Source organism: Schistocerca serialis, chromosome 7 (genome assembly GCF_023864345.2).
Source record: "Schistocerca serialis cubense isolate TAMUIC-IGC-003099 chromosome 7, iqSchSeri2.2, whole genome shotgun sequence".
In the NCBI taxonomy this organism is placed as follows: Eukaryota; Metazoa; Arthropoda; class Insecta; order Orthoptera; family Acrididae; genus Schistocerca; species Schistocerca serialis.
In genome coordinates this window covers 165,715,407-165,742,224 of record NC_064644.1, presented here as the reverse complement: position 1 = coordinate 165,742,224, position 26,818 = coordinate 165,715,407, and the positions used below count along the sequence as shown (strand labels likewise).

General features: G+C 42.7%; 1 protein-coding gene across 6 annotated transcripts in view; it reads right to left on the bottom strand.

Moving 5' to 3' along the window:
• LOC126412721 (uncharacterized) overlaps positions 1-26,818 on the bottom strand; it is a 275,993-nt gene that overhangs the window by 86,901 nt on the left and 162,274 nt on the right. For 4 of the 6 annotated variants that reach the window (XM_050082439.1, XM_050082443.1, XM_050082442.1 and 1 more), the window contains exon 2: positions 7,839-7,910. In XM_050082439.1, the coding sequence (XP_049938396.1) occupies positions 7,839-7,910 (72 nt within the window). Of the gene's footprint in view, positions 1-7,838; positions 7,911-22,407; positions 22,642-26,818 lie in introns of those variants that run through there. The other 2 variants (XM_050082441.1, XM_050082444.1) reach the window with 2 other exon arrangements.

Here is a 26,818-nt window from a genome sequence, read left to right as displayed (position 1 = left end):
TAGCCTTAATTACATGTAGGAGGCACAGGAGCACATGAAGCAACCTCATAATGAGAAGTTACGTTTCTTCCCTTCTTAGAAATAAAGTGTTCCTTAATCTGGAAGTGTTATGGACAGACCTTTTTTGATTCCTGCTACCGGCCATCACAACTTCTCTCCTTCCATGTTTGTGTCGGTGCTGATTCCCACAGTAGCTGAGGCAACACATTTTTCGCGAAAAGGCCAGGAAGATAAAAGCAGAGTGATTCGAATCCACTCGAAGACCTTGAAACGTCTCTGTGAAGTCGTTTCATAAGACGCTTGTCGAATTAGGTACAACTTATTAACTTTACTACCTGATTTTAGCTCAATTCATGAACTCTTCCAGAAAGACTGAGCACTCAAATAAAGTCTATTGAATATTATATGTGTGTTTTAATGTGGGGTTTCGGTTTTGTTTTGTGGGAAACGCTGAGTTGGTCATCGTCTGCTGGGAGCAGACGATGTTGCTTCTCGTTCGAAGAGAGCACAGGATGACCACCTTAGGTTTCCAATACCTGAACAGGGAGGTTTACCCATCTTAGGCGAAGGCTGTGTCGAAGAAGGCTGTTTTTGTGTGTGAGGTTGGTGACGGAGGGCTACGTCTCTGGTAGCTTCCGCTGCACGGGGAGCTAGGTAATCTCTAAAAGAGAAAGCGGAACTCTTCGGTGAACGCTTGGTGAGTACGGATCGCAGGTCTTAAGGGGGGTTTCAAGTCATAGGAAGCAGATTGAGTAAGGACTTCGTAATGTTTAACTGTTGAAATACTTAAGAACTTCAGCTTAACTGAAGCGTGTGAAGCGAGTTATTTTTCCGAATGTGCCATAATTATATTGCTTTAAATAGGCGTTTTTTTGGCGTTTGAGTTAAAAGTGTGGAAGTTACTTTGTTCATTTTGAACAACGATGAAGTAGAATTTCAAACGGTAAATCTGATTAGGAAAAGCCGGTTAGGATCACTTCAACCGTACGTGAGTGTAATACTGCGTCGAAACGAGTATGATTTTTAATCTTATATATTGTGGAAGTTGCTTTTGTCTTTGTGTGTCGATTTGTGCCACTTGTTTGGTAATTAATGACCCTTCTGGTCCACCACGGCACCGCAATAGGCTTTATTTTAACAGTTTGCTTGTTTAATGAGCTATAATTTCTGCAAGAATATCTGTTTTTTCGTGCGCTTTCTACAAAGCAGCACCACAGTTTGATTCGGAATGCACACGTGGTCTAGTTCGGCCGTTTGCAAGCAGCATATGCAGCTGGTATGTTGAATAATTATCGCACAACCTCGTGCATTGGTTAAACCTCTGTCCAGAATAGTGCATGCGTAGAATTGTAATGCGAATCTCATTGAAATATTTTTATGGTAGAATGCAAAGGAGATGATAGTACCATTGTCTCCCACCCCCGTTTTCTGTGTTTCTTCTTGCTGTAGTTAAACTGTGGTCTCTTACATTCTCACGTAATTCTTATTTAAATATTTATAATCAGGCACCAGTTATGTGTAGTTAGGATGTGCAACCAAATACTTAGATACAATAAATACTCTACGTGAAAGATAAATTCTGTGGTGTTGATCTTACCCACTTACTCCGATTTCCAATCCTGAATTAATCAAGTTACTTCATGCGCGACATGGAGTGCTATTTATCTGGCTACTGAAAGAAATTTGCATACTTGTAATTAAATTATTAAAGTAATTAAACTAATAATTTTCCAGCTTCGTTTTTTTTCTAAGTGGTTAGGAAGGGCTTGGGCTGGTGGCGACCCTGAATTTATGAATTTTTATCATTATTTGTGTGCGAGAAGCAGATAAAAATGCGAGATAACGTATATGGCTAGGTGAGAAACGTCGTAAAGATAGTAATACGTTAAAATCTTCTGGCAATCGTTCTGCCCACGAATCATTCGCAACTCGAACAGGAAAGGAGGGAGGCGAGAATCGTAAGTACAGTAATCTCCGCCACACACCGTAATGTGGCTTACAGAGTAAAGACAAACAAGTAGATGGAGATGGAGATGGAAATTATTGCCCCAGTTAAAGGTAAGGATCTTAGCTTAATATAAGCTTATCTGGCGTGTGCTTCTAATTACGATGAGATGAATGCGGTACAATTTTCGTCTGATCTTCCACATGCATTGTGAAGTAAGAGACTTACAAGGCTTTTCAGGGTGTCTGACTCATCGTTTACTGGAAGTAGTCGTTTATGATGATTAATACTGTCTCTAAAAAATAAAATTAGGTTTCTATTACAGATTACAGTACTTTGTTTTGCTTCAGTATTCTTATTTTGACATTTGATGTTAATTCAGTATTGTAACCCGCGTGGATAACGGAGAGCACTGAAGAGCTCGCTTCCGAGACACGCAGAGGCAAACCAATGCAGGATCGGATCCGTCTCGTGGATTAACAAAAAAATGGTTCAAATGGCTCTGAGCACTATGGGACTCAACTGCTGAGGTCATTAGTCCCCTAGAACTTAGAACTAGTTAAACCTAACTAACCTAAGGACATCACAAACATCCAAGCCCGAGGCAGGATTCGAACCTGCTACCGTAGCGGCCTTGCGGTTCCAGACTGCAGCGCCTTTAACCACACGGCCACTTCGGCCGGCGTGGATTAACAACGAGGGCTGGTGAGCCGGAAAGTCTGCGTTACTTAACTTTTAATACTTAGTCATACGATGGTGCATTATTGCCGCACACTTTGACATCACCGCGTGAATTGTTGCTGCGTTCTTCCCCTTCAAACAGAGAAAACGAATCAACGCACGGTACTCCACTATATCAATGGGCTGCATCTCTCGTTTTTGGCTTCTCTATCAGCTACGGCACTGTGGTAAATACCGGGTTGGTTCCCACGTCCCGCCTCATATACACGCTAAGTGAACTCTTAGTAAAACGTTACCGCACTTGAACATGAGCTCTGCACTAGACACAGACAGACTGCTACAGAGACTACTTCGCTGGGGAACGACATCGGTTGGCTTCAGGAAAGGCATCCGGCCGCCCAACCGATGTATCACAATGCCGACTGCGACGGCCAGAGAATCGGGAGGAAGCAACAGGAAAAGAAGTCAGTTTTAGAACCTGTGCACTTGAGATGATGGTGCGAATGAATGGGAGACAATAAATGAGTTCTAGCTATTATTTCATGACACAACTGTTTACATTCGTCTGCTGAAATACATGCTACGTTGCTAGTGGTCGTTCTGCTGGCCTCACTTAACCAACCAGCTCAAGAAGTAACAAGCTCACTGTTCTGTTCAGGCCAAAATAATTTCCGAACCGGTCTGTTAACTCATTCGATACTCTCTAGAGATGAGAAGCTAACTGGTTCATGATCGAGTAAGATGTCCCACACTCCAGGTGGAACAGGTCCTACGTTCCGCTGTGGACTTCGATCGTCTGTGACATAACGGCCTCATAAGCAAACTCAGCGACGCAGGGTTCCCCGACGGGCTACGTCTCATACACTCATACTCACGGACTGGAGTTTCAACACCGACGTGCAGGGCAAACAATCAACACGACATGGTATCCAGGCTGCAGTACCCCAAGGAAGCAACCAAGGGCCCTTACTGTTTAACCTCTACATTAATGACCTCCCAGCTACACGCAACACGACGGTGGCAATCTACGCGGATGACACTGCCATCCTCGCGCAAGATTCGAAGCCGTCTAACATTAACTCACGACTACAGACTGCACTCAGAGCGGCAGAGCCTTGGCTGGTGAAATGTCGTGTTAGAGTAAACGTCGACAAGCGCGAAGCCGTTCTGTTCACTAGAAGACTGAAACTATCGCGCAAACATCAACACTGCAACCCAATATCACTACGTGCACGCCCAGTACTTTTCCGTGAGAAGGTCAAATACCTCAGTGTCTGGCTGGCCCGGAAACTACTCTGGGACGACCACATTCAACACGTGACCAACAAAGCAAACGCGAGGCTGAAATAACTCTACCCTATGCTTAATAGGCGTAGCACGCTGAATAGGAGGGTGTCCAGGTCCATGTACTCCACACTTATTAGACCTTTGATGGCGTATGCTGGTCCCGTCTGGGGATATTCTGCTCCCACACGCCTGCGCCGTCTGCAGCTCATACAGAACAAAGTAGGCAGAATCATAAGCAACGCTCCGCGCTACACACGCACCGCAATCTTCACCGGGAATATCGGCTAGATACCATCTTGCAGGTATTCCAAAAACTCTCCACACGGCTGTACAGAAACACGAAACAATCGGTTAACCCGTCTATCCTTTCTCTGGGTAACTACGACCACAACCATAGATGGCAAAATAATAGACCAAAGACACTACTGCAAGAAACTAAACATCTATGATCCATAGCACGCTAACACGACAGTACTGGCGAGCCCCTGCAACACAGCTACTACTGGCAACCCCAGATGCTCGACCCGCCGAAAAACAGGCAATCGCAGGGAAATCGTACTGTACACATCACGCGAACCAGCCACACACACTCCCTACACTCTGAGCTGATCTATCACCGATCGCCCACTAATATACGACGACCATGAACTGTTACAGGGACGCAGCAGCTGCAGCAAGCCATACAACGAACACCCGCAACGACAAAGGTAATGATGCACTATGCCTCGCACTAACATAACCACACCTTGCATGCACTGTCGCAGCTAGCAAGCCGCTACTGCCCTTACTACCCGTCCTGCTGTCGCAGAGGTTGCTTTCCCTTGGCGCTTGCCTTGGCACTTTTTTCCCTCTGCCCTTACAAACCGCTACCCTTCGATCGCTTTCGTCCACTTTCTGTCTCCTGATGGACCATGTCAATGAGTAATCCTATCCAGACGCATGGACAACATCACAGCCCACATCCTGTGACTCACGATTTGAAAACTAACGTGTTATACGCAGGTGAGAGTAGGACTTTTGGTTTGGTCACCACGTTGGTGTGGGCGTAGAGAGGCCCCATCCTTGCTCCGCTGTTGTGTGTGGCGTCTGAACTACGGGTTATCTGGCAGAGAGATCTGCTGTAGGCAGCTGATGACATCCAGTGTGTCTTGAAATACACAGTTATGCCGCTGTCGCAACATCTAACAGAAAGTGCTGGGCAGATATCCGCTCAATACACTTAATCATCAGAGGCAGATAACAGTAGGGAGGAGCTGCGGAGCGTAGCAACCAAGTATGAGTCAAGTCTGGACGAAACCGAGGCTCTAATCTGTGTCACCTCAAACAGGTGGAAAATTACGACATTTTCAACGGGTGTTTCTATGTTCAGGCACCTCCAGATGCCTTGTTACTCCAATATTCGATGTAGCCTGAAGCCAGATCCTCTACAGCATTCACCCGCTAGACAGATAGTATTACTGCGACCAGAATTCCTATGGCATATAGAGTGCTGCTATAATCGGTGCACAGACATAATCTTTTGTAAGGACCCGTTTCTTTTAGACTTGGCTGGAGGGGGGGGGGGGGGGGGGGTTGAGATACTCAGTAACGAACAATTTATGTCACATTACCCATTCACAAAAGCCGTTAACAAATTTTAATTCATATTCATATTTTTATGCTGATATATAAACAACTCAGAAACACCATGTCTCTAATCACAGTCTTTACTGGTGTCACTGTATACTTCAGCTACCCGTATGTCATTCACTTCCCTGTCGAAGTGCGGCGTACCCACTACTATCTACAGCAATTGACACATAGCTCGTCTTGAGCCACACTTTTTGCAAACGTCTCCATTACATACATTCTCCTCATAACTAATAAATGGGAGTTTGAAATTTGCATCGAAACTGTGCCATATCCGATGTTTCTTGATGATGTCCTGTGTACGCTGTCGCTCACTGGAAATAACTGAATTTCGCTGCTTAGAGAAAAACTGTGTCTCTTGTGCCGTGGAAGGTAGGCGAAGTGAAGTTAAAATGTCAACATTCAAAGGCGGTTACAGTGCTCCCTACCACACAAGGATTAATTTCCAAATACACTCCTGGAAATTGAAATAAGAACACCGTGAATTCATTGTCCCAGGAAGGGGAAACTTTATTGACACATTCCTTGGGTCAGATGCATCACATGATCACACTGACAGAACCACAGGCACATAGACACAGGCAACAGAGCATGCACAATGTCGGCACTAGTACAGTGTATATCCACCTTTCGCAGCAATGCAGGCTGCTATTCTCCCATGGAGACGATCGTAGAGATGCTGGATGTAGTCCTGTGGAACGGCTTGCCATGCCATTTCCACCTGGCGCCTCAGTTGGACCAGCGTTCGTGCTGGACGTGCAGACCGCGTGAGACGACGCTTCATCCAGTCCCAAACATGCTCAATGGGGGACAGATCCGGAGATCTTGCTGGCCAGGGTAGTTGACTTACACCTTCTAGAGCACGTTGGGTGGCACGGGATACATGCGGACGTGCATTGTCCTGTTGGAACAGCAAGTTCCCTTGCCGGTCTAGGAATGGTAGAACGATGGGTTCGATGACGGTTTGGATGTACCGTGCACTATTCAGTGTCCCCTCGACGATCACCAGTGGTGTACGGCCAGTGTAGGAGATCGCTCCCCACACCATGATGGCGGGTGTTGGCCCTGTGTGCCTCGGTCGTATGCAGTCCTGATTGTGGCGCTCACCTGCACGGCGCCAAACACGCATACGACCATCATTGGCACCAAGGCAGAAGCGACTCTCATCGCTGAAGACGACACGTCTCCATTCGTCCCTCCATTCACGCCTGTCGCGACACCACTGGAGGCGGGCTGCACGATGTTGGGGCGTGAGCGGAAGACGGCCTAACGGTGTGCGGGACCGTAGCCTAGCTTCATGGAGACGGTTGCGAATGGTCCTCGCCGATACCCCAGGAGCAACAGTGTCCCTAATTTGCTGGGAAGTGGCGGTGCGGTCCCCTACGGCACTGCGTAGGATCCTACGGTCTTGGCGTGCATCCGTGCGTCGCTGCGGTCCGGTCCCAGGTCGACGGGCACGTGCACCTTCCGCCGACCACTAGCGACAACATCAATGTACTGTGGAGACCTCACGCCCCACGTGTTGAGCAATTCGGCGGTACGTCCACCCGGCCTCCCGCATGCCCACTATACGCCCTCGCTCAAAGTCCGTCAACTGCACATACTGTTCACGTCCACGCTGTCGCGGCATGCTACCAGTGTTAAAGACTGCGATGGAGCTCCGTATGCCACGGCAAACTGGCTGGCACTGACGGCGGCGGTGCACAAATGCTGCGCAGCTAGCGCCATTCGACGGCCAACACCGCGGTTCCTGGTGTGTCCGCTGTGCCGTGCGTGTGATCATTGCTTGTACAGCCCTCTCGCAGTGTCCGGAGCAAGTATGGTGTTCTTTTTTCCATTTCGAGGAGTGTAGTAGTGATATTGTTGCTCCATTTCAAACTAAGAAGCGAGGACTGCAGTTAAAGTTTCTACGGTACTAGAATATGCCGATTTTTGTAGAATCACAGAAATAATCCACATTGCGAGTGTCTGGGCATAATTTTGTGGAAAACGTGCAGTTTACATTCGCCCAAAACGATGCCTCCTCTTGGATAAAATGAAAATGATGACATGACTCGAGAGTTCGTAATCCATGGGAACGTTTGCTATTAACCACTACTGTAGCATTCCACTTACAGTAATAACATTGTTGCTTGCTGGTGTTACTGAATTTTACACTATCGTTAGAAATTTGGCCCATCCAAGAAAGAAAATCTGATCGGTCTTCTGTTTCATGTAGCCATTACTTCCAGATATTTATTTTGGAATGATCTACAACTGCTTTTGAATGATATCCAGCCAAATTAAATGTACTTACCAGTTCACCATCGCCCACTTGAACGAGCCGCAGTTCGCGTGGTAGAGTGACCAGCGGTTGCGGTGGCTCGGGCTGTGAACAGATGCGCTCTTTCAGTAGGAAGAAAACACAATGCAGCAATGAAATAACAGCACAGTGACAATAACAGAGAACTCAATATACGAATAGAAAAGGCCTGGTCGCCGCCCACCTCTCCCCGGTCCCCTCACACACATACATGTACACACATACATACGCAGAAAGGTGGAAGGAGAGATTGAGGAAGGAATGAGTAACACTGGAAAAACATATTTAATAATAATTTATTGTAGGATAGATCCTTCTGCCAACAGGTTTCAGTTGAAAATTTATAATAGATCTACGTCTACATTTTACTCCGCAAGCTACTTTACGGTATGTAGCGGAGGGTAATTCGTGTACGAATATTACTTCACCCTTTTCATGATCCAGTAGCGAATGATCTGCAGGAAGAACGATTGCTGGTAAGCCTCCCTGTGGCCTCCAATCTCTCTACTATTACATTCGTGGTCTTTTTGTGAGGTGTACGTAGGTAGTTGCAATACATTAGCTGCCTCTGCTAGGAACGTACTCTCTCTAGTCAGTCTTGTTGTAAATATTTTGCAGGCTACTTTTATTTTGCCCACGGTGTAGAAGCGGAGCGGACACATACGGGGAACATTATAGCTTGCTCAGTCTACAGCTTGAATAACATGGGAAATAGGATGAAACCTTGTTCCACTCCCTTCACAACTGCAGCTTCCCTTTCATGTCCTTGGACTCTTGCAACTGCAATCTGGTTTCTACACAGTTTATAAGTAGTTTGTTAGTCCCTGTATTTTACCCCTGCTACCATCAAAACTGCAAATAGTGTATTCCAGTCACCATTGTCAAAAATTTTACATAACTTGCCAAATGCTACAAATGTAGGTTTACCTTTCTTCAATATATCTTCTAGGGTAAGTCGTAGAGTCAGTACCATCTGGAGTATTCCTGCATCTCACCGGAACCCCTACTGATGTTTCCCAAAGTCAGCTTCTTCTGGTTCTTCCATTTTTCTGTTAATAATTTGTGTCAATATTTTGCAGCCATGACTTATCGAACTGATGGTTCAGTAGCGTTCACACCTGTCAGCATGTGGAATTATTACATTTTTTCTCAAGTCTGAAGGTGTTCTACCTATCCCATATACCATGCTTATTGCGTCGAATAATTTTGTCATCACTGGCTCTCTCACAAGGATAATTAATTCTGAGGGAACGTCGTCTACTCCAAGGGCCTTTCCACTCAGGTCTTTCAGTGCCCTGTCAGATTCTTTTCCCAGTATCATATCTGCCACTTCATCTACTTCCTCTCCTCTTTCTTCTGTGTCGTCTGAACAAGACACAGCCAGGGCAAAAGCACCACAGCCCCAAATATGGAAGCTGGTGCCAACGCCAGAGAGACTCGCCACTTGCGTTAGTTGAACCGAGTGGCACTGAGGATGAAGATATTGACTTCGCCTCGGCCAATTGCCGGCCGAGTACAATCTGCCAATGATCGGATGACAACGGACAGAAGTCTACTCGGAAGATAGACGAGCAGCTCTCGCCCACTTAATTATAGATCATCGTCCAGGGCTGACTTAGGCAGGGAGCGTCGTTTAGTGAACTCTCAGAAGTGAACAGACAGTAGTCATAAATTGCTTTTGCTATGAACTGTGGAGTTTACATACGGTTATTTGCACTTAGCCGCTGAGAGCCTTTTTTGAATAATATTACTTGCAGTGTAGCAGACTTCATTATTCAACAAGTCACAAAGATAAGTAAACCCTTTAAAACTCATTTGTGTGATTTTGCCACTAATTTGTTGGAGTGTTGTAGAAAGTTCGTTTTCCTATCCTTTTATCTCACCTTGGGGCATAGCTATGTAATAGTAGCAGAGATAAATTGTCTTAGCGGTGTACTGCACCAGAAGCCGTTTCACGAACTCACAAACTCGGCCTACCGTAACAACAGTGGCAACTCGACCTCCACAGCAGTAGCGGCGAAGCCTTTACAAAAGTGGCGACGAGGGTTTAAAAACGTTCTGTAGCTTTGCCTTCAAGTTAATTTCCCTTGTATAGCATTCTACATATTCCGAACACCTGTCATCTTTCTCTTGATTGCTTAGTACTGATTTTACATTTGATCTCTTGAAATTCGTACAGCTGTTTCTCATTCCTCCAAATACCTCTTTAATTTTATAGATGGTATGTAACTTCCCCTGTTTATACTTGCTTCTATAGACTTGCATTTGTCCTCTATCCATCCCTGACTAGTCATTTTGCACTTTCTGTCGCTCTCATTTTGTAAATGTCCGTATTCCCTTTCGCCTTCTTTGCTTTCTCATTTTTGTTTTCTCCTTTCGTCAGTTAAATTGACGATTTCCTGGTGCATGGCATAAGGCACTGAAATCGATAATACGTTAATAAAAATACATTGATGGTGATACAACATTTTGGGTTATTGATTCTGTTTGTTTAAGTTGCTACCCATTTCGATCGTCGGTTGGTCGATTTTAAACAATATGGAAAAATGTTACTTAAGTTAAATAAGCACCGGTTCACAGCTGTGTACCTCGTGAGAGATGAACTCCTCTCGGTCAAGATTTAGAGAGCGAGCCCCGAAGCCTGCCGGTTGAAAAGTTATGTCCCGTCCCGGCAACGGAAGAGGCTAAGAGGCTGGCGGCTGCTAGGTTCCCACACCCACGCCGCATAATGAACCATTGTGCTGCCGATCCGTCACTCATTCCGGCCGCATTTGCCTAATGCATTCGATACGTTTAATTGTGGTTAAAGCCACGGCGACTGAGGACCTTTAAACCGCAGCCAGGTCAGTGTTTTTCCTAGCGCCGCGTTGCAACGGCGGCAGCATAGCGGCCAGAAGGGGGCGTGGCAGGAGCCAGACATCTCGTCCCGGGCTGCACAGGAAGGAATGCGGTTTTGTCTCTGTCTGCTCGGGCGCCGATAACGACGTTCGAGAGACGTGCGTAGCTCAGCAGATCTTGAAACATATAATACACGAAGCCTGAAGTCAATTTTTATGTTTTCCGTCGTTCCTTAGTTGCTTCTATATTCCCGTTTGTTTCCCCCTTACGCATTTTGCTTTTTATTTGTGACACATCGCCAATAGGCTGTAACATATTTTGGTTTCAAGTGCGTAATAACTGCGCTGTATAATGATAACAGATTTAGTTATTACATTACAGCTTTTTGTTGTTCTCGTGTTGTTAGGCGAGAAACAACTTTCGTGGCGCAAGTTTCGAAAGGTTAAATTTCTGTTTGGTTCTATTTACGAGTTTGTGATCTGGAGTTCTACTTAGTTCTACTAGTTACCGAGCGAGGTACCCCTGTGGTTAGCTAACCGGAGTCACAGTCGGGAAGTCGACGTTTCACATTCCTGTCCGGTCGCCCAGATATAGGTTCTCCGTGATTTCCCAAATCGCTCCAACGAAATGCCGGAATGGTTTCTTTGAAATAACACAATAAATTTCCATCCTCGTTCTTCCGTAATTCGACCTCGTGCTCTGCCTCTAATGACCGCGCTGTCGACGGGAAATTAAACTCGATTCTTCCTTGCTTCCTTTTGTACTCAGTTGGCCTGCGTATGCTAGGATGTCTCATTTATAGCCTTTTTTCGAACAAAATTCAGTTGAACACTGCACTTTTACTCTCAACTCTCTCTCTCTCTCTCTCTCTCTCTTTGTGTGTGTGTGTGTGTGTGTGTGTGTGTGTGTGTGTGTGTGTGTGTGTACTGCATACAGTATTGCCAACTAACACTGTTCCTTCCTTGTTCGTCTTTTTTGTGTTGTTGTGTCTGTATGTAGCTTGGTATTGGTTCGTTTGTCAAGTGTGAGCGGTTACACGCACATCTGGACCTCATTCCCAATAAACCTGAAGTGGTCTGTTATAATCAGAGTGAATGTCTTCGTTGAAACACAGATTTCTGGTGGTGAAGATACAGACAACGGAAACGTTCACGCGTGGTTAAAAAGCGGTGCCCATGAACCTGAATGTGACCACCTCAGTGACGCGAACAAAGTGAACGAACTGTGTTACGTAGAGCAAGAGAGCGGAGGAAGACGAGACGATCGAGGAACCCGGTACCACAAATACTGAGTCATTGAAAGTGTGAATCTATTTTTAGAATATGCAGGATTAGTGTTTTGACTCTCCGAGAAATGTGTACAGTCGTAAAGAGAAACTTCAAGAAAATTAAAAACAAAAATATACCTTCGTCATGTTTCTTTATATGGGCATTATGGTGAGCCCTAAGACATGTTTCTGTGTCTAACGTTTCGCCTCCAAGTTCCGGAGACATCATCAGAGGCTATAAAGACCCATATGGTAGCAGCAGACTGAACCAAGCTCAGCGAGGCGAACTCTTTATCCATGCAATCGTTGGATAGTAACCTCACCAGACCGCTCCCTAAGATGGCAGAGTTGCGTTGACGTTCGTCATGCAGCTTATAGTATGGAAGAGTTGACACCTTTGTTTTATTTTGCACAAAGGTATATGTAAACAAAACTGCCGTAACAAACCTTAAAGCCCAACAGTACCGACCGGCCGCCGTGTCATCATCAACAAAGTACCGACCGGTCGCCGTGTCACCCTCAGCCCTTAGGCGTCACCGGATGCGGATACATAGGGGCATGTGGTCAGCACACTGCTCTTCCGGCCGTTGTCAGTTTTCGTGACAGGTGTCGCTACTTATCAGTCAAGTAGCTACTCAGCTGGCCTCACAAGGACTGAGTGCACTCTGTTTGCCAACAACACTCGACAGCACTTAACTTCGATGATCTGACGGAAACAGGTGTTACCACTGCGGCAAAGGCCGTTGGCACTAAGGCCTATACCTTGCCTAATTAGCATCAACATTAGGTGAGGAAAAGTTATGCGCAGAATCTTTCCACAGAAAGAGGAAACAAGTTGAACGATTATTTCCCGAAAGTGAACAGAAAGCCAATGGCATGAAATGCTCCGTATTAAAAGTGTAATTTAATAAATAGTAACGCAGAGAGCTTTCAAAGATGATCCGTAGCATGTTTTGTAAAGACAGGAAGTAGCAATTTCTGTAAAAACAAGCGCATTTTGGATCATCGGTGTTTATCTATTATCTGCGCAATCGCGGGATCGCATGACTCCTGATAATCGAAGTTTGTTGTACTTGTGACAATATAGATTGTTGAATAACCTGTGCTTCAATTACAAATTAGTGTAACAGGCTCTGAACTCATTTATAAATAGCAGTATGGTTGTACAGAGTGTTAACAATGTATCCCACACTTTGAGAGATGGCAACGTGGGCCAAACAGACAAAAATGCCCACTAAACATGGGCACTGGCAATGTGAGACAAACAGACAAAAATTACCAGTACACATGGACAGTAAAATGCATATCTTAGAGCAATGTCCACTTATCCATCTTTGCTACCATGAAACACTGTTCTTCTACAGCAAGCTCTTTGCTATTACGAACGACATACAGAATGTAGTAAGCAAATGATAAGACATTCCTCCGTTATTTCCCACAGATGCAGCATGCTGTACACATCTGTCAGAGTTTTTACTGTAATTCGTAATCACAGTTCTGGGTATGTGCTACTCATACATTAGTTCTAATGGAATCCGTTCGTCTTTTGATAAGCGCCCTAGTCGCAAAACACAACTGAATAACTGAACAGATGGTATCCCGCGTTCTGGATATTTTTCAGATTATAGGACACAGGGTCGACGGTTGCTACCATTTGCCACATCGTAACAGGAAATCATGTCTGCCATTTCTCCTGTGGAACAGCAGGCTTCCGCTATGCAGGTAAGTACAAATATAAAACTACAAAGTGCCGGCCGCGGTGGCCGAGCGGTTCTAGGTGCTTTAGCCTGGAACCGCGCGACCGCTACGGTCGCAGGTTCGAATCCTGCCTGGGACATGGATGTGTGTGATGTCCTTAGGTTAGTTAGGTTTAAGTAGTTCTAAGTTCTAGCGAACTGATGACCTCAGATGTTAAGTCCCATAGTGCTCAGAGCCATTTTTGAACTACAAAGTAGAAGCATTTTACAAACTTACCAAAACGCAAACTGCTGCCTGGAAAAACAATGAGACGCCCTTAGCACACCACGTCTCAGAGTGGGGATGAAAAGGGGTATGTTCCATTAAAGTATTAGGTTGGTGTATAAGCTCGTAGCGTTTATCCATAAATTTGACAGACTCAACAGATACACATAACAGGGACTTTAATCACCAGTAATACGGTATATTCTCCTTCACCGTTTGCAACAGTCTGCCAGCGATGGGGAACTTTACCATTTCGCGACTGTACAAAACAAATGATTTGGCGGTGATGAAATCGTCGAGTCATGTTCGTAGTGCATTTTCAGCCGGAAGGGAAGTTTCTTGATGGTTGTTCGATAGAAAGCGGAGAAGGTGAAAATCTGAGGGCGCAAGATTGGGTCAATAAGGCGAGTGCGGAATGACTTCCCAGTCCAACTGTTGTATAGTGGTTTTAGTCAGTCTAGCAGAATGCAGGCGAGCGCTATGTGGGGTAGTATCACTTGGCGCAGACTCGTTCTTGGACTGCGCCTGGAAGACGTCTCAGTTGTTGACAATAAATGTCAGCAGTGATGGGTACACCTCGGAGAAGCAATTCGTAGTACACCACACCGTCACTGTTCCACCAGATGCTTAGCATTATCTTTTATGGATGTGCGGGTCTTTGTACGAGGAATTGCTGCTTTGTTTAGACTCAGCCATTCCTTTCCTTTCCTTACGTTAGCATATAAGCACCATTTCTCATCACCAGTAACGATAAAGGATAGAAATGGTTGGTGTTGCTCACGAGCCAGTTATGGCTCAAAAATGGCTCTGAGCACTATGGGACTTAACTTCTGAGGTCATCAGTCCCCTAGAACTTAGAACTACTTAAACCTAACCAAACTAAGGACATCACACAGATCCATGCCCGAGGCAGGATTCGAACCCGCGACAGTAGCGGTCGCGCGGTTCCAGATTGAAGCGTCTAGAACCGCTCGGCCATACCCGCCGGCCCAGTTATGGCCACCCTCTAATTTTTGTCATTTTGGCTTTCAGCATGCATTACCCACACACCCAATTTCTGAACTTTCCCCATTGCATGAAAATGCCGCACGATGTTGCAATGATCACAGTTCATCATACTCGCCAGTTCTCGAGTACACTGACGCGGATTAATGCGTTTAAACGACCTTCATTACACCCCAAAGGTCTTCCTGAACGTCGAGAGTCACTAATGTCAAAACGATTCTCCTTAAAACGAGAAAAACAATTTCATGCTGTCTTCTGTCCAATGGCATTGTCCCCATACACGATACAAATGTTAGTGGCTATCTCTGCTACTGTCAACCCTCTATTTAACACAAACACAAGAATATGTCGGAAATGTTTCGATTTCTCCACTTGGCTCTCCATTATCTCGGGTCCACAGCTCCATTCACTGTCTCCAAATGACAAAATGACGATGTGTAAACTCTAATAATAACAGGGAACTACAAACAAAAAATGACAATAGATAATTAAACCCATATCAGCTGGAATTCCACCATGCCAAACAAAAACGCTAAGAACTTATGCACCAACCAAATAGAACTCAGGAACGAGTGGAGTAATTTCAAGCTAATGTAGGAAACACGTCAGTCATTATTTCTATACAAATACTGTTGGAGAAAGACACTCTTTCTACCCCTAGGGATAGAGTGGGGGAAAAAGTGATCACATATAAAAATGACAGAAAAAAGTACCTGTTGGTAGATATTACCTGTGTCTGTTTAACTTGGAATACTTTAAAACTACGAAGCGTAGCCTGTCTCTTATTTGTCTTGCTCAGAGCATTAACCAAGTTGCGAAAATGAACACAGTAGCTTGCAAATAATTTCGTTAGCATGTTGCGGAGTCCAACGGCATGCCACTCGGGTGGATATCAGAGATACATTTGACGTCCGCATTGGAGACGCAGGGTGTGAAAAAGCGAAGAAAGTAACAGTCGCCAGAGGGTGTCCATTTTTCTCGAAACGACAATATGCCTCAAACGAAATGGAGGTTAATCGGTCAAATTCAAAGAGCAGAAAAAAAATTGCCAAGAAATGGTTTATGCGGTGTGGATGATTAGAGAAGTCACATAACAAAACAATAACACATAAAACAACATTATTTTTCTTGTATTTACCAAGGACACTCGCCCAACAGCCGTATGTTTTGGGAAGTTATTTTACTTAGAAAACTAGTTTCGGCATCTCAATAACGCCCTCATCAGGCTCCTATGCACTCTATGTACAGACAATCAGATACATAGATACTTGGGTACTGAAGCCATCAGTACCCGGATTCCGTTAATTCGTTTTTGGAGTGTGAGAATTGTTACTTCGACGACTTGTTGTTAAGTCGTCCGAACTAATGGCTCCAGTGTACAAGTGTCGATGTATCTGTCTATACACAGAGTGCATAGGGGCCTGCAGATGACATTATTGAGGTGCCGAAACTGGTTGTCTAAATAAAATAAATTCCCACAACATATGGCTGTTTGACGATTTTCCTTGGTAAATATTTGACAAGCCGGTATCCCGATTCCACAATGGATCAGCAGAGATAATTTTTCACCGTCGACTGCACAAGTGAACCCAACGAAATTTACGCGCTGTTAGATACAAGGAGATTAAGTCGATAGAAAATTGTTAAGAAAGGCAGGAAGGGGGCTATCAGCGAAATATGCTAGAAAGCTGCATTATCTAGCAGAACTTTTCTATAAACCGCTAACTGTAGCGCTACTAGAAGAGCGTGGTTCGTCAATGAAATTCTGCGGTACTTTCTCACTTAAGCTAGCCTTTCATATGTGGTTTAATGGAGAAAGAAGCATACGTAGAGACATTTTCACTTTATAGATCAACGAATTTTGTGTTAAATTATCCAAACTGATAACTACGTTCCAGCATCAGTACCACAAATATCAAACTAATCTAAATAGTTCTACAACACTACAACACTGAACTATAGACAGAAGATTCCAAGAAACAAGTGAAATGATTTTACGACAAAAGAAAAGCAAGCAAAAATGAAGCTAAGAGAGACATAGGAGCGACTAGAACTTCGTATTCCATTACGACGTGATCACATCAACATCAGGATGTGGTTCAACTGCAATATAGCAAAAACATTCGCGAAGAGGACTGATTATCTCAGCGGGACTAATCTTTCAAGCCAAGGCGCGCAGTTCCTTACAGGGGTTCCTTCTGCTGTTTGAGAAAAAAAAGTTTATTCATATTTCGACTTTCTGCTTGGAAAATTTAATTCGCATATTTGTTTATGAAGTTAACGGCGCATCCGAACGTGGTACATCATTTACCAACAATCTGGTTTTCACTGTTTCTCGTGACATTATTCATCTGCGGCTATTGCTCGTTATAGGTGTACACGTAAATATTTCAACCCTGAAATTAATGGTAAATCACACATCAAAAATAAAATTTATAATCTACTCCGCGAAAAAGAACGTAATGTCATGATACTGTTGCCTAAATATCGTTCTGGCGACGTTACTTTCGTTATTAAACTCAAATGATAAACGCTGTGCGTATTTCGATTTGCAACGTGCTTCAAGAATGTTGGTCCAATCACAACTTGTTTATTTCGGTAACTGGGCACGCTAGAAACTCTTATCCAGTCAGCTATCTCAGTTCCAACATATCGAATTCCAGCAGAAGAGAACAGAAAATAAAAACTCATTTGAAAGAATGTTTATATAAATCTGTCGTAATACTTTCACATGCAAACGCACCACGTTGTTTTGGCGTCGATGTTTTGCAACATAAAGACAGAAACAGCTAAGCAGTCGTGACAAACATTGCGCGAAACGAGAAATCAAAGATGGCGGAGTCGTTAATATTTTTACGCAGAAACATAAATGACTCTGACACGTCATGTGACCACTCCACTACCATCAGAGAGGTTCGGACGGAAGTGAAACTCTTAGCTTGTACAAGCAAATGAATGTACCTCAAAATATTACATTAAGCGGATCACGTTGCACGTTTGTTGAGTTGATAACGCACTGCATCTATGCAAGCAAAAATACTTTGTGGTACATGAGCAGACGTAAATTCAACAAACAGACAGGTCGATTCTTTTATGCAGCAGTATTTATTAGAAACACTAGTAATACATCCGATCGTAACTCAAAGTAAGTTATGCATTAACAATATAATCTTCTTCGAAACGGTGCCTTGGCCGAAACTAATCTATTTTATGAGTCAGGAGTGATTCCTGTCTTATCACTTTACACATTCGAACATGTAGCAGAGTTAATTTAGTGATGTTCAGTGTTTTACATTAGCCGGCCGGTGTGGCCGTGCGGTTAAATGCGCTTCAGTCTGGAACCGCGTGACCGCTACGGTCGCAGGTTCGAATCCTGCCTCGGGCATGGATGTGTGTGATGTCCTTAGGTTAGTTAGGTTTAATTAGTTCTAAGTTCTAGGCGACTGATGACCTCAGAAGTTAAGTCGCATAGTGCTCAGAGCCATTTGAACCATTTTTTGTTTTACATCTGTGATGACACTAGATTTCCTGGAATAAATATTCAGAAGACATAGCAATGAATGGCAGCCAGAGGCATCAGAATATGAAAATTCAAGTTACTCATAATGAAGAATACAAGTTTCTTTGAACGTACAGTGAAAAAACTAACAATCTTGTTTTGGAAGATGAGGTGCAGGACGTGAAAGGTGAAAAGAACACTGCTGACATTACCGATGATACTAACGTCTAGAATTTGTATTAAAACACGCAATTATTGTGAGGACATAGGAGACCGAAATGGTCGGAGAAGGAATCTAACGAGAGACTTTTGGTGGAAAGAATGAACTGAAAATAACATTAAAGAAGAAGTCTTGTCTAGTCAGTGAAATTTGCTTTACAGCTTCAAAGCGCTTGAAGAAAAAAATGAACAGCGAAGTAAGTGATGTAATTCAAAGGCGTACCTGGTGTGAAAAAGGTGTGACACGTCTGTACTACACCGTGTAACCAAGCGATCTACATCTACATCTACTCTACCCCGCAAATCACACTTAAGAGCCTGGTACAGAGTTCATAGAAGATGAAGACGTAAAAGAAAGAAGGCGGATGAATAATAGTCTTGCATACCACAATATTAGAAAGGAAGATAGAGTTGGACTTATTACAGATATCTAAAACGGATCGTCAACAACAATATCCAAAATATTGTCATTTGGAGTGCTGAGTCGTAAGTCCATAGAAGCTGTAAACGATGCCGGATTGACACAGAAACTTAAGTTCAATTATTGGTATTCTTTTCACAGTTACCAACATTTTTACCTAGTGATAAAAAAGAGAAGGCTCCAGAGATAGCGACTGAAATCGTACTTCCTGTCATAGGCTCACTATATAGAAAGACATGACGACACACTTCTTTTGAAAAGGAAAATTTCTGTCAGTTCGTAGCTGAAAAAGAGAATCACTTTAAATCCATCCTTTAGAGAAGCAAAGATGCAGGAAGCAAATTTGAGAATTACGGATCTACTTTCCTAATATTGTAAGAGTCTCTTTGCACTGAAAACTGATATTTTCAGTAATCACCTGGCGATTGCAGCTGCGAAAACTGGTGATTGCTTGTAAAGCAGCAGTCCCAACTTTGTCTTTGTTTTCTTTTTTTACGTTTTAGTATGCGTACTTGTCTCCCTATTATTTTAATTCTGCTACTATTATTTAACTCCCGAGGCTGAGCAGCTTCGACAAGAAAGTGAAAGAAACTGGTGTAAGACGTGTGTCAAACTTCTCCACCCACTGAAAATTTTTTCTGTCTCATTTCCTCTACTGCTATTCTTAGAGTACAGGTCCGAGTACAGTAATGTCACGTCATTCACAACACACACACAGACATGCACATATAAATTTAAAATAGTTCAAATCCCCAGCTTGCAACCAAGGATTCTGGGAGATTTTTCTTCATTATAAGGCAAATACGGAACTAACAATCCCGTGCCATTTACTCCTAATTGGCCTGTGTCTCACTACCAGCTCGTTTCGTAACTGGCCGAGAGAACCGTGACTGTGACGAGTAGAATCTCACACAGCCTACACCCCCTCCCGCTTCCTCCCCCCTCTCTCTTGCGGTCGATATGAGTGCACAGATGCGAGGAGTGCTACGCAAGCCTATTAGAACGAAGTAAATGCGCAACAACAGAAGCTAACACTGCAGAGTGTTCATAAACACACATTATTTTATCATATATCATCACTTTATGACGCGCATAACATAACTGGTACGCAATACCCTTCCATAGTGAGTACGATAAGGCTACGTCTTTTCGACCCAGTAGATGGAGTAGCCACATTATGCGAAGCATGCAAATCTGTTCAGCTTTCTTTCACATTAACAATCTAACTTCGTCAACTGCCAGAGAGGCCGCTTTATTGGCGTATGTCTTAAAAGTTTGTTCTGGTAAATCCTCTGCCATTGTTTGCTGTGTCAAAATTCAGCGCCCTTTACAAGTTTTGCTCAGAATGAGATGACAACATCTGTCTTGGTTACACCGATAAGTAAATGCAGTTTTAGAAAACAATATCAGAGCTAATAAAGAACAAAAACTGGTCATTGAAACTTGAGAATTACATAGTGTTCTGCTAGGAGCTCGGAAGAACTTTTTTTTATATATAAAAAAAAAAAAACACTTTGCAATGGACAAGAGTGCGTCATATCACCTAACGACTATTTTAATGTAGCACACACATATCATCAATCGCGAAAGCAGTATGTGATACAAATATCTCGAGACTGTTGAAGGGGTAATGTTAGGAGACAAATAAAAAAACCTTCAAGTACAGTTTTCCAACCGAGAACAGCAACATTCTGCGCAGTGGGAATTTTTCGATCAGCAGATGAATTAGGGTTATTCTGAAAGTCATTTTTGTACTTCTTGTTAGCACTGCAGTTGAACGATGACTAGTGGAATATTATCATGACGTCTGGCCAAAGAAAATCCCATGTATTTTTATTTTTTGTTTAACATTGGCCCGCAGTTGCACTGAAACGTACCTGTGGATGATTCTGTGCAGTCTAGCCAACCTAACCGATGAGAGGCGGTGGATTTCGTAAGTGTGAAGAAAGTGACAGCACCAAGACAATAGTGAGCCGACAGAAAATGGATTTCGTACCTATGCATTCGAAGTAGAAAATAAATTATCGTCATATTTCCAGCTACGTGTTAACAATATCAGCTGCCTATTGAGTTATGCGATGCAAACTGAGAGTACTTACATATGCATCTGCGTCGTAAAATTACAGAAACTCATAATTTTAAACGTAACCAGTATACAAACGTTATGGAAAAGAAGACTGAAACATTCATTCTCAAAGTGTGTAATTTCCATAGGTGAGGCAACTATTCACGTCAATGAGTGCGTATATTTTCCGCATTTGAGCTTTTAGAGTAACCAACGAGATGGCCGAGTTCGTGCGCACCTCAGGTCGAGTCGGTAACATTCACATTATAAGGGTCCTTTCTTCATATAACACACACAGTTTACGGAAATTCGGCTGTTCAGATGAGTTGCAGTGTTCGTTTTCTCACAAACCGAGAAAGATTGTTTTCTATCAGGATGGCGCAACACGGAGATGTAATGGTACTAAGGAAATATTGATCGAAGAGAATCCTCTGTTTACCTACTCGGAACCCACATTTCAAATCATTTTATTTTTCTCTCCTGGAGCTATACAAAGCTGTCGTAGAACAATGCGACCTCCTGCTACTGTCACACCCAAACAGGACAGATATAAATTGTCTCCTAGGTGTATTTATTGCTACAAATGGTGGCCAAGATTTAGTACTAAAAGTGAGAAAAATCACTCCTTATTAACACATGCAAATTTTTGTGCATGTAAGTTGACTTCATTATTTAGCAGTTTCTGTATCACACCTCGAAACCTATGCTTAGAATGCTTCCACTGCACATTCTTACGAAAGAACTTACACATAAAGGAGACGCGGTTGGAGTTGTAATGATCAGAGACAATACATAACTGAGCACTTAGACACTTGTGGAACACAACAGTTGGCCAACGAATTGCAAAACTTCCGTGGAAGGACAATGCTACGGACACACCCTAAATGGACAGAGGCAGAATATGCGCTAAATGTCTTTCGTTCAACAATTGGTGGTCAATATTTAGTACTAAAAATGGAAAAACACTCTTCTGATTTACATACAACAATTTATTGCTTTGTTTATAAGCTGGCTTGATCTTCTAGTATACCTTGAAAAGCACGCTGAAATCTTTTTACTGCACATCCAAATAAAGAAAGGTGTATGTAAAGCAAGACGCAGAAGGGGTCGTAGCGAAACAGACAATATGCGATAATGGCACTGAAACTGACACTTGCGGAACACAGCAATTGGCCAGCGAACTCCAAAAGACACTCTCTTGTCAACAGCGCCCACGTGCGTCCCAGGAAGCTAACAGAGAACATAATCAGCGACACAGGCAGGACGTAGTGCTTTGTGTGTACTTACGCGCGGCGGCAGGTCCTTCATGGCAATGCGCCGCTGGCAGCTCGCTACTAGCGCCCGTCCTACGCGCACCAGTGACTTGCGAGCGCACAGCCCTGCAGATCAATGTTGCGCCAGCGGCAACGCCACAACTAGAATACACCGCCAGGCAGCTCTGCCGTCGCCCCGAGCGCGCCCGTGCGCCTGCGCATCGACTTTCCGCTCTCGCCGCTGCTCAACTATCGTGAATTCCACTCGACCAATCGCCGAGCACCAGCCGTCAGCGTGAATGTCCCTTTAACTGTCCCTTTAACTGCCTGCGATAAGCGACCAGTTCGCTACTGCAGCAACGCATTGACCAGCTGTATATGACGCATATTCAAACAACCACATTCTGCAAAGATTACGCATATTGTTCTAAGGTATAACAGTGACCGTCTTGCAAATTCTTTTTTATTGTGTACTAGCTGAATCCGGCGTGATTTGCAATGCCAAGGAAGGAAAAAAAGTCTGATTTTATACTCGTAATCTGTTTATTGAACTGCTTGTCGATACACATTATTTCTGGTTTCTCCGTCTGCTACTTACACGAATAAGTTGACAGTAAATACTACATATATTGCATTCGTCAAAACTACGTACAAAATATTTTATCTATCATTAAATACACAAAGTCGCGGCACTCCATGGCGCGAAACTGGTTTCCGTTTGACACCTGGAGCAACACTAACATTCCAAGCTGTGAGAAAGCAGACATATACCTGAATCTTAAAGACAATATTTGTTACTTTTTGTGTTCCATTCGTTAGTAAATTACTAAGTGGCATAAACTATCGTGAAATAAATGTAAGAACAGTCAAATTTCATTGATTCAGTAACATAAACTACAACTTACTCAGGAAGAAATACTAATACTTTCGAATATCTGCATAACTGCAGCTTACTCCACTGAAAGCAAAAGAATATAAAGAAATATTTTATCATATTTTTCTATTGTTATCTGTTCTTATTAAGATATTAACTTTCAAAAAATGGCTCTGAGCACTATGGGACTTCACATCTGTGGTCATCAGTCACCTAGAACTTAGAACTACATAAACCTAACTAACCTAAGGACATCACACACATCCATACCCGAGGCAGGATTCGAACCTGCGACCGTAGCAGTCGCGCGGTTCCGGACTGAGCGCCTAGAACCGCTAGACCACCGCGGCCGGCTATTAACTTTCCATGACACGTGAAAAACGTTTATGACGTCTAATGATACGCCCATTCTCAACGCTTCACTTGACTTTCTACTAGATGAATATTTTTGTAAATGTAATTACTTTTGCTTCAAAAGCCTATATGTTGAAGGTTCTTGCCGTTTGTGGTTCAGACGTAGCAACTATTTTGCAATTGGTTTCTTCTGTGTTGGGAAACAGCTTTACTTTATTTGTCGTTTTATTATCGGTTTCCTTTCAGCTACAGGTGTGGTGGCCTATTTTCGACGTTAAATAATGTAGGTATTACATTCGATACAGGTTTCCTACTTTCACTGATTTGTTTGAAAGTTTAGCGAACAAAGCTTCACGTTGTTGGTTAGATAAACGACATTTTCTTGTAATGCTTCAGTTCTTCTGGTGTTTACTAGCAATTTTTTGTTATTGACGTTGTTTAGTACATATCTCTACATTACAGGAGAATAGGAAATAAACTGTTGGTAAGATGCCGTTTCATCCCTCCCAGGCTCCATAGGAAACTAAGAATGGGCTAATGGGCTGTCAACGTTTAGTTATTGTCGATTTTTGTTGCATTAAATACGCTTCCTATTGCATAAACTATCCCACGAATCAATATAAACGATATTATTCACAACCATGTGATATTACTGGCCGCTTGCAATTATGCTATCGCAGCAGATAACAAAAAACAGACGGAGTGTCGCAACTGCTAAGTTAGACTGTGATTAACCAGTATATAGGCCTATCATACACCATGTATAACAATGATCACGCATGTCACAATCTCTGCCGTGTTAAGGCTTGAAACCAACATCTAAGTCACGTGACTCGGGGCAGAAAGCCGAGTTCCTGTCATTATGTGCTGTGTGAAGTGAGCTGACAGAGTTTTTCTCATTTATAGCTAAATTTAGGCATTCATTTTGGCAATTGAACGAACTGTAGCACTACTGTTACACATGCAGTAGTGCAGTTAACCTAGTTTCTCCGGAATTCCTGGTAATAAAACAATGGTTATCGTTTATACATGTGATCAGGTTGAAACGCATTGCGAGCTATTTTTAACAAGCGACAGAATAACTGTTATTTGGTGAATTATTTTATTTTATTTTTATTTATTTACTTATTTTGTAGTGTGAATTCTAGTAGTTCACCGCTTCCACAGGTTTGGAAGACAAAATAACAATTTCGCACGCAGCATTACTTTTCTAACGATTCCATAAGAATATGTGTGAGATGTTTTAGTATGCCTTGTAAGAAAGAAAATTCGCTTATGCGCCTAACATCAGGTAACTACACAAAATAAGCGGATAATTTTCCGACTTTTGCTTAATCTAGTACAGACACCGAAACCACATCAAGAACGGAAGTGTAATACATTACATTACGTTGATAATACTTGTGTAGTGAATTACATATTAACAATATGTCGTCTCAAGAACCTTAGTCGCCCATCAAGTTTTACATCCATGGGTCAAATTCATTCCAACTTTCAACTCATGGAAATAGATCTACAAGGATTTTGAAATAGTGAAACAGTTCCCCTTCACATCTGTGATTTTCATCCGTTTGTGAAGTGTGTAGGGTCAAAAGAAGACTTCTCTGGGCATATATGAAGGACATTAATTGTGCTGTTAACACAAAAAAATCTGATCTGTAACGAAATTACACTGTAGATGGGGAAGCTTGTGGGATGTGGGATGAGTCAAGATCTACAGTAACATGAAGCAAATTGTAGACAATCTGAATTAACATTAATGTGTTTACCTCTGTACTGCATAGTTATATTCATACATAAAGTAGCTAATTAATTGAAGTACAAAGAAAGAGTCTTGCTTGTAGTACATTACTATTTAATATACAAGTTGACAAGATACATTCGTACCTACCAAATAACCAACAGAACTTTTTAATTATTGAATCTAGATTTTCAAGAACTAAAAAGAGTGGTTAATTTGAGCATAGTTTTCCTTTGAGTTGATAGAAATTCCCTGTTTCTTGCTTTGTGTTAGATGGGATCTTGCTGAATATCAAACGTTTGCAGCAGAATCCATTACTCCTCTTAGAACACTGGGCAAGAATGCAAAGTGCACATGAAAATGATTTTGGTTCCTTGTATCGTGTTAAGTACATCACAATCCAGCAGAAACTTGTTTCTGTTGTCAGTTAGAAAAACTATAATGGAGTACTAGTATTCGGGAGTAAGAATACCAAGAGCCTTAAAAAGCATTCTGCGCTATGTGTAGTTTATCTGCTTTACACAATAATCTTGCTGCCCCCTGTGTACTACACATGCCCACATACTTTATTTATTTAAAGTGCCCTGCCCCGGAGGGTTCATTTAGAGCAGAATCAAAATATGTCAACATCAGTGCCCAACCCCCCCCCCCTCCCACCCAACAAAAAAACATTTACATGGCCAGCAATGTACACTGTAAACATTTTATACAAACATTAATCAAGCTTGATACCACTGTGTCTGTCTTAATATTATTGTGTACTTATCATTGCTGAACTGCTCTCTCGGAAGAATAAAATAAACAGGACTTTTTAACAGGATCATTATCAGTTCCATAACTTCCTTAGGATCTGCAGTAGACTATATTATGTGTGTTAAGATTGCAGCTTTTTCTGGTAAAGGGTCAGGGGGGCGGGGGATTACATTTCTGATGACAACATTTTCACATTCTCACCTGGTGTCAAAAAGTTGAACAAAATACTCAGATCAGCAGTTAACACAAAAGAAAAATGAAAATACTGATGGTTGCAATACAAGCACTTAATTCATAACAGGAAAACAGCACTTTTGCAAATCTTCTATCCTTGTACTGTGGAAATATATTACTGTGTCACTTAACACAGATCTTGTAGAATCAACTTGATTTAATCCAATTCTTGCTGCAGTGGAAACTCTATATGAGGGAAAAGAAAAAAAAACTGTGCGATCATCTCAAAAATTAAAATGATAACACAGTTTTAAGGCACAGAAATTTGGAAACTGTTATTCTTAATTACACACTGAAACAAATATAAGGCATTAATTTCTCACTTGTCAGCAACAGATTTTATGAAAAATACAGCGGAGGTCTACAGAATGGGATTCAAATTCATTAATTTATTTCATTCAAACAAACACAAAAACTACAGTTTAGCTGCAGCTGTCACCATATGCGTCTGTAATTGTATTTTCAAGACAATCACAAAATGACTGATTA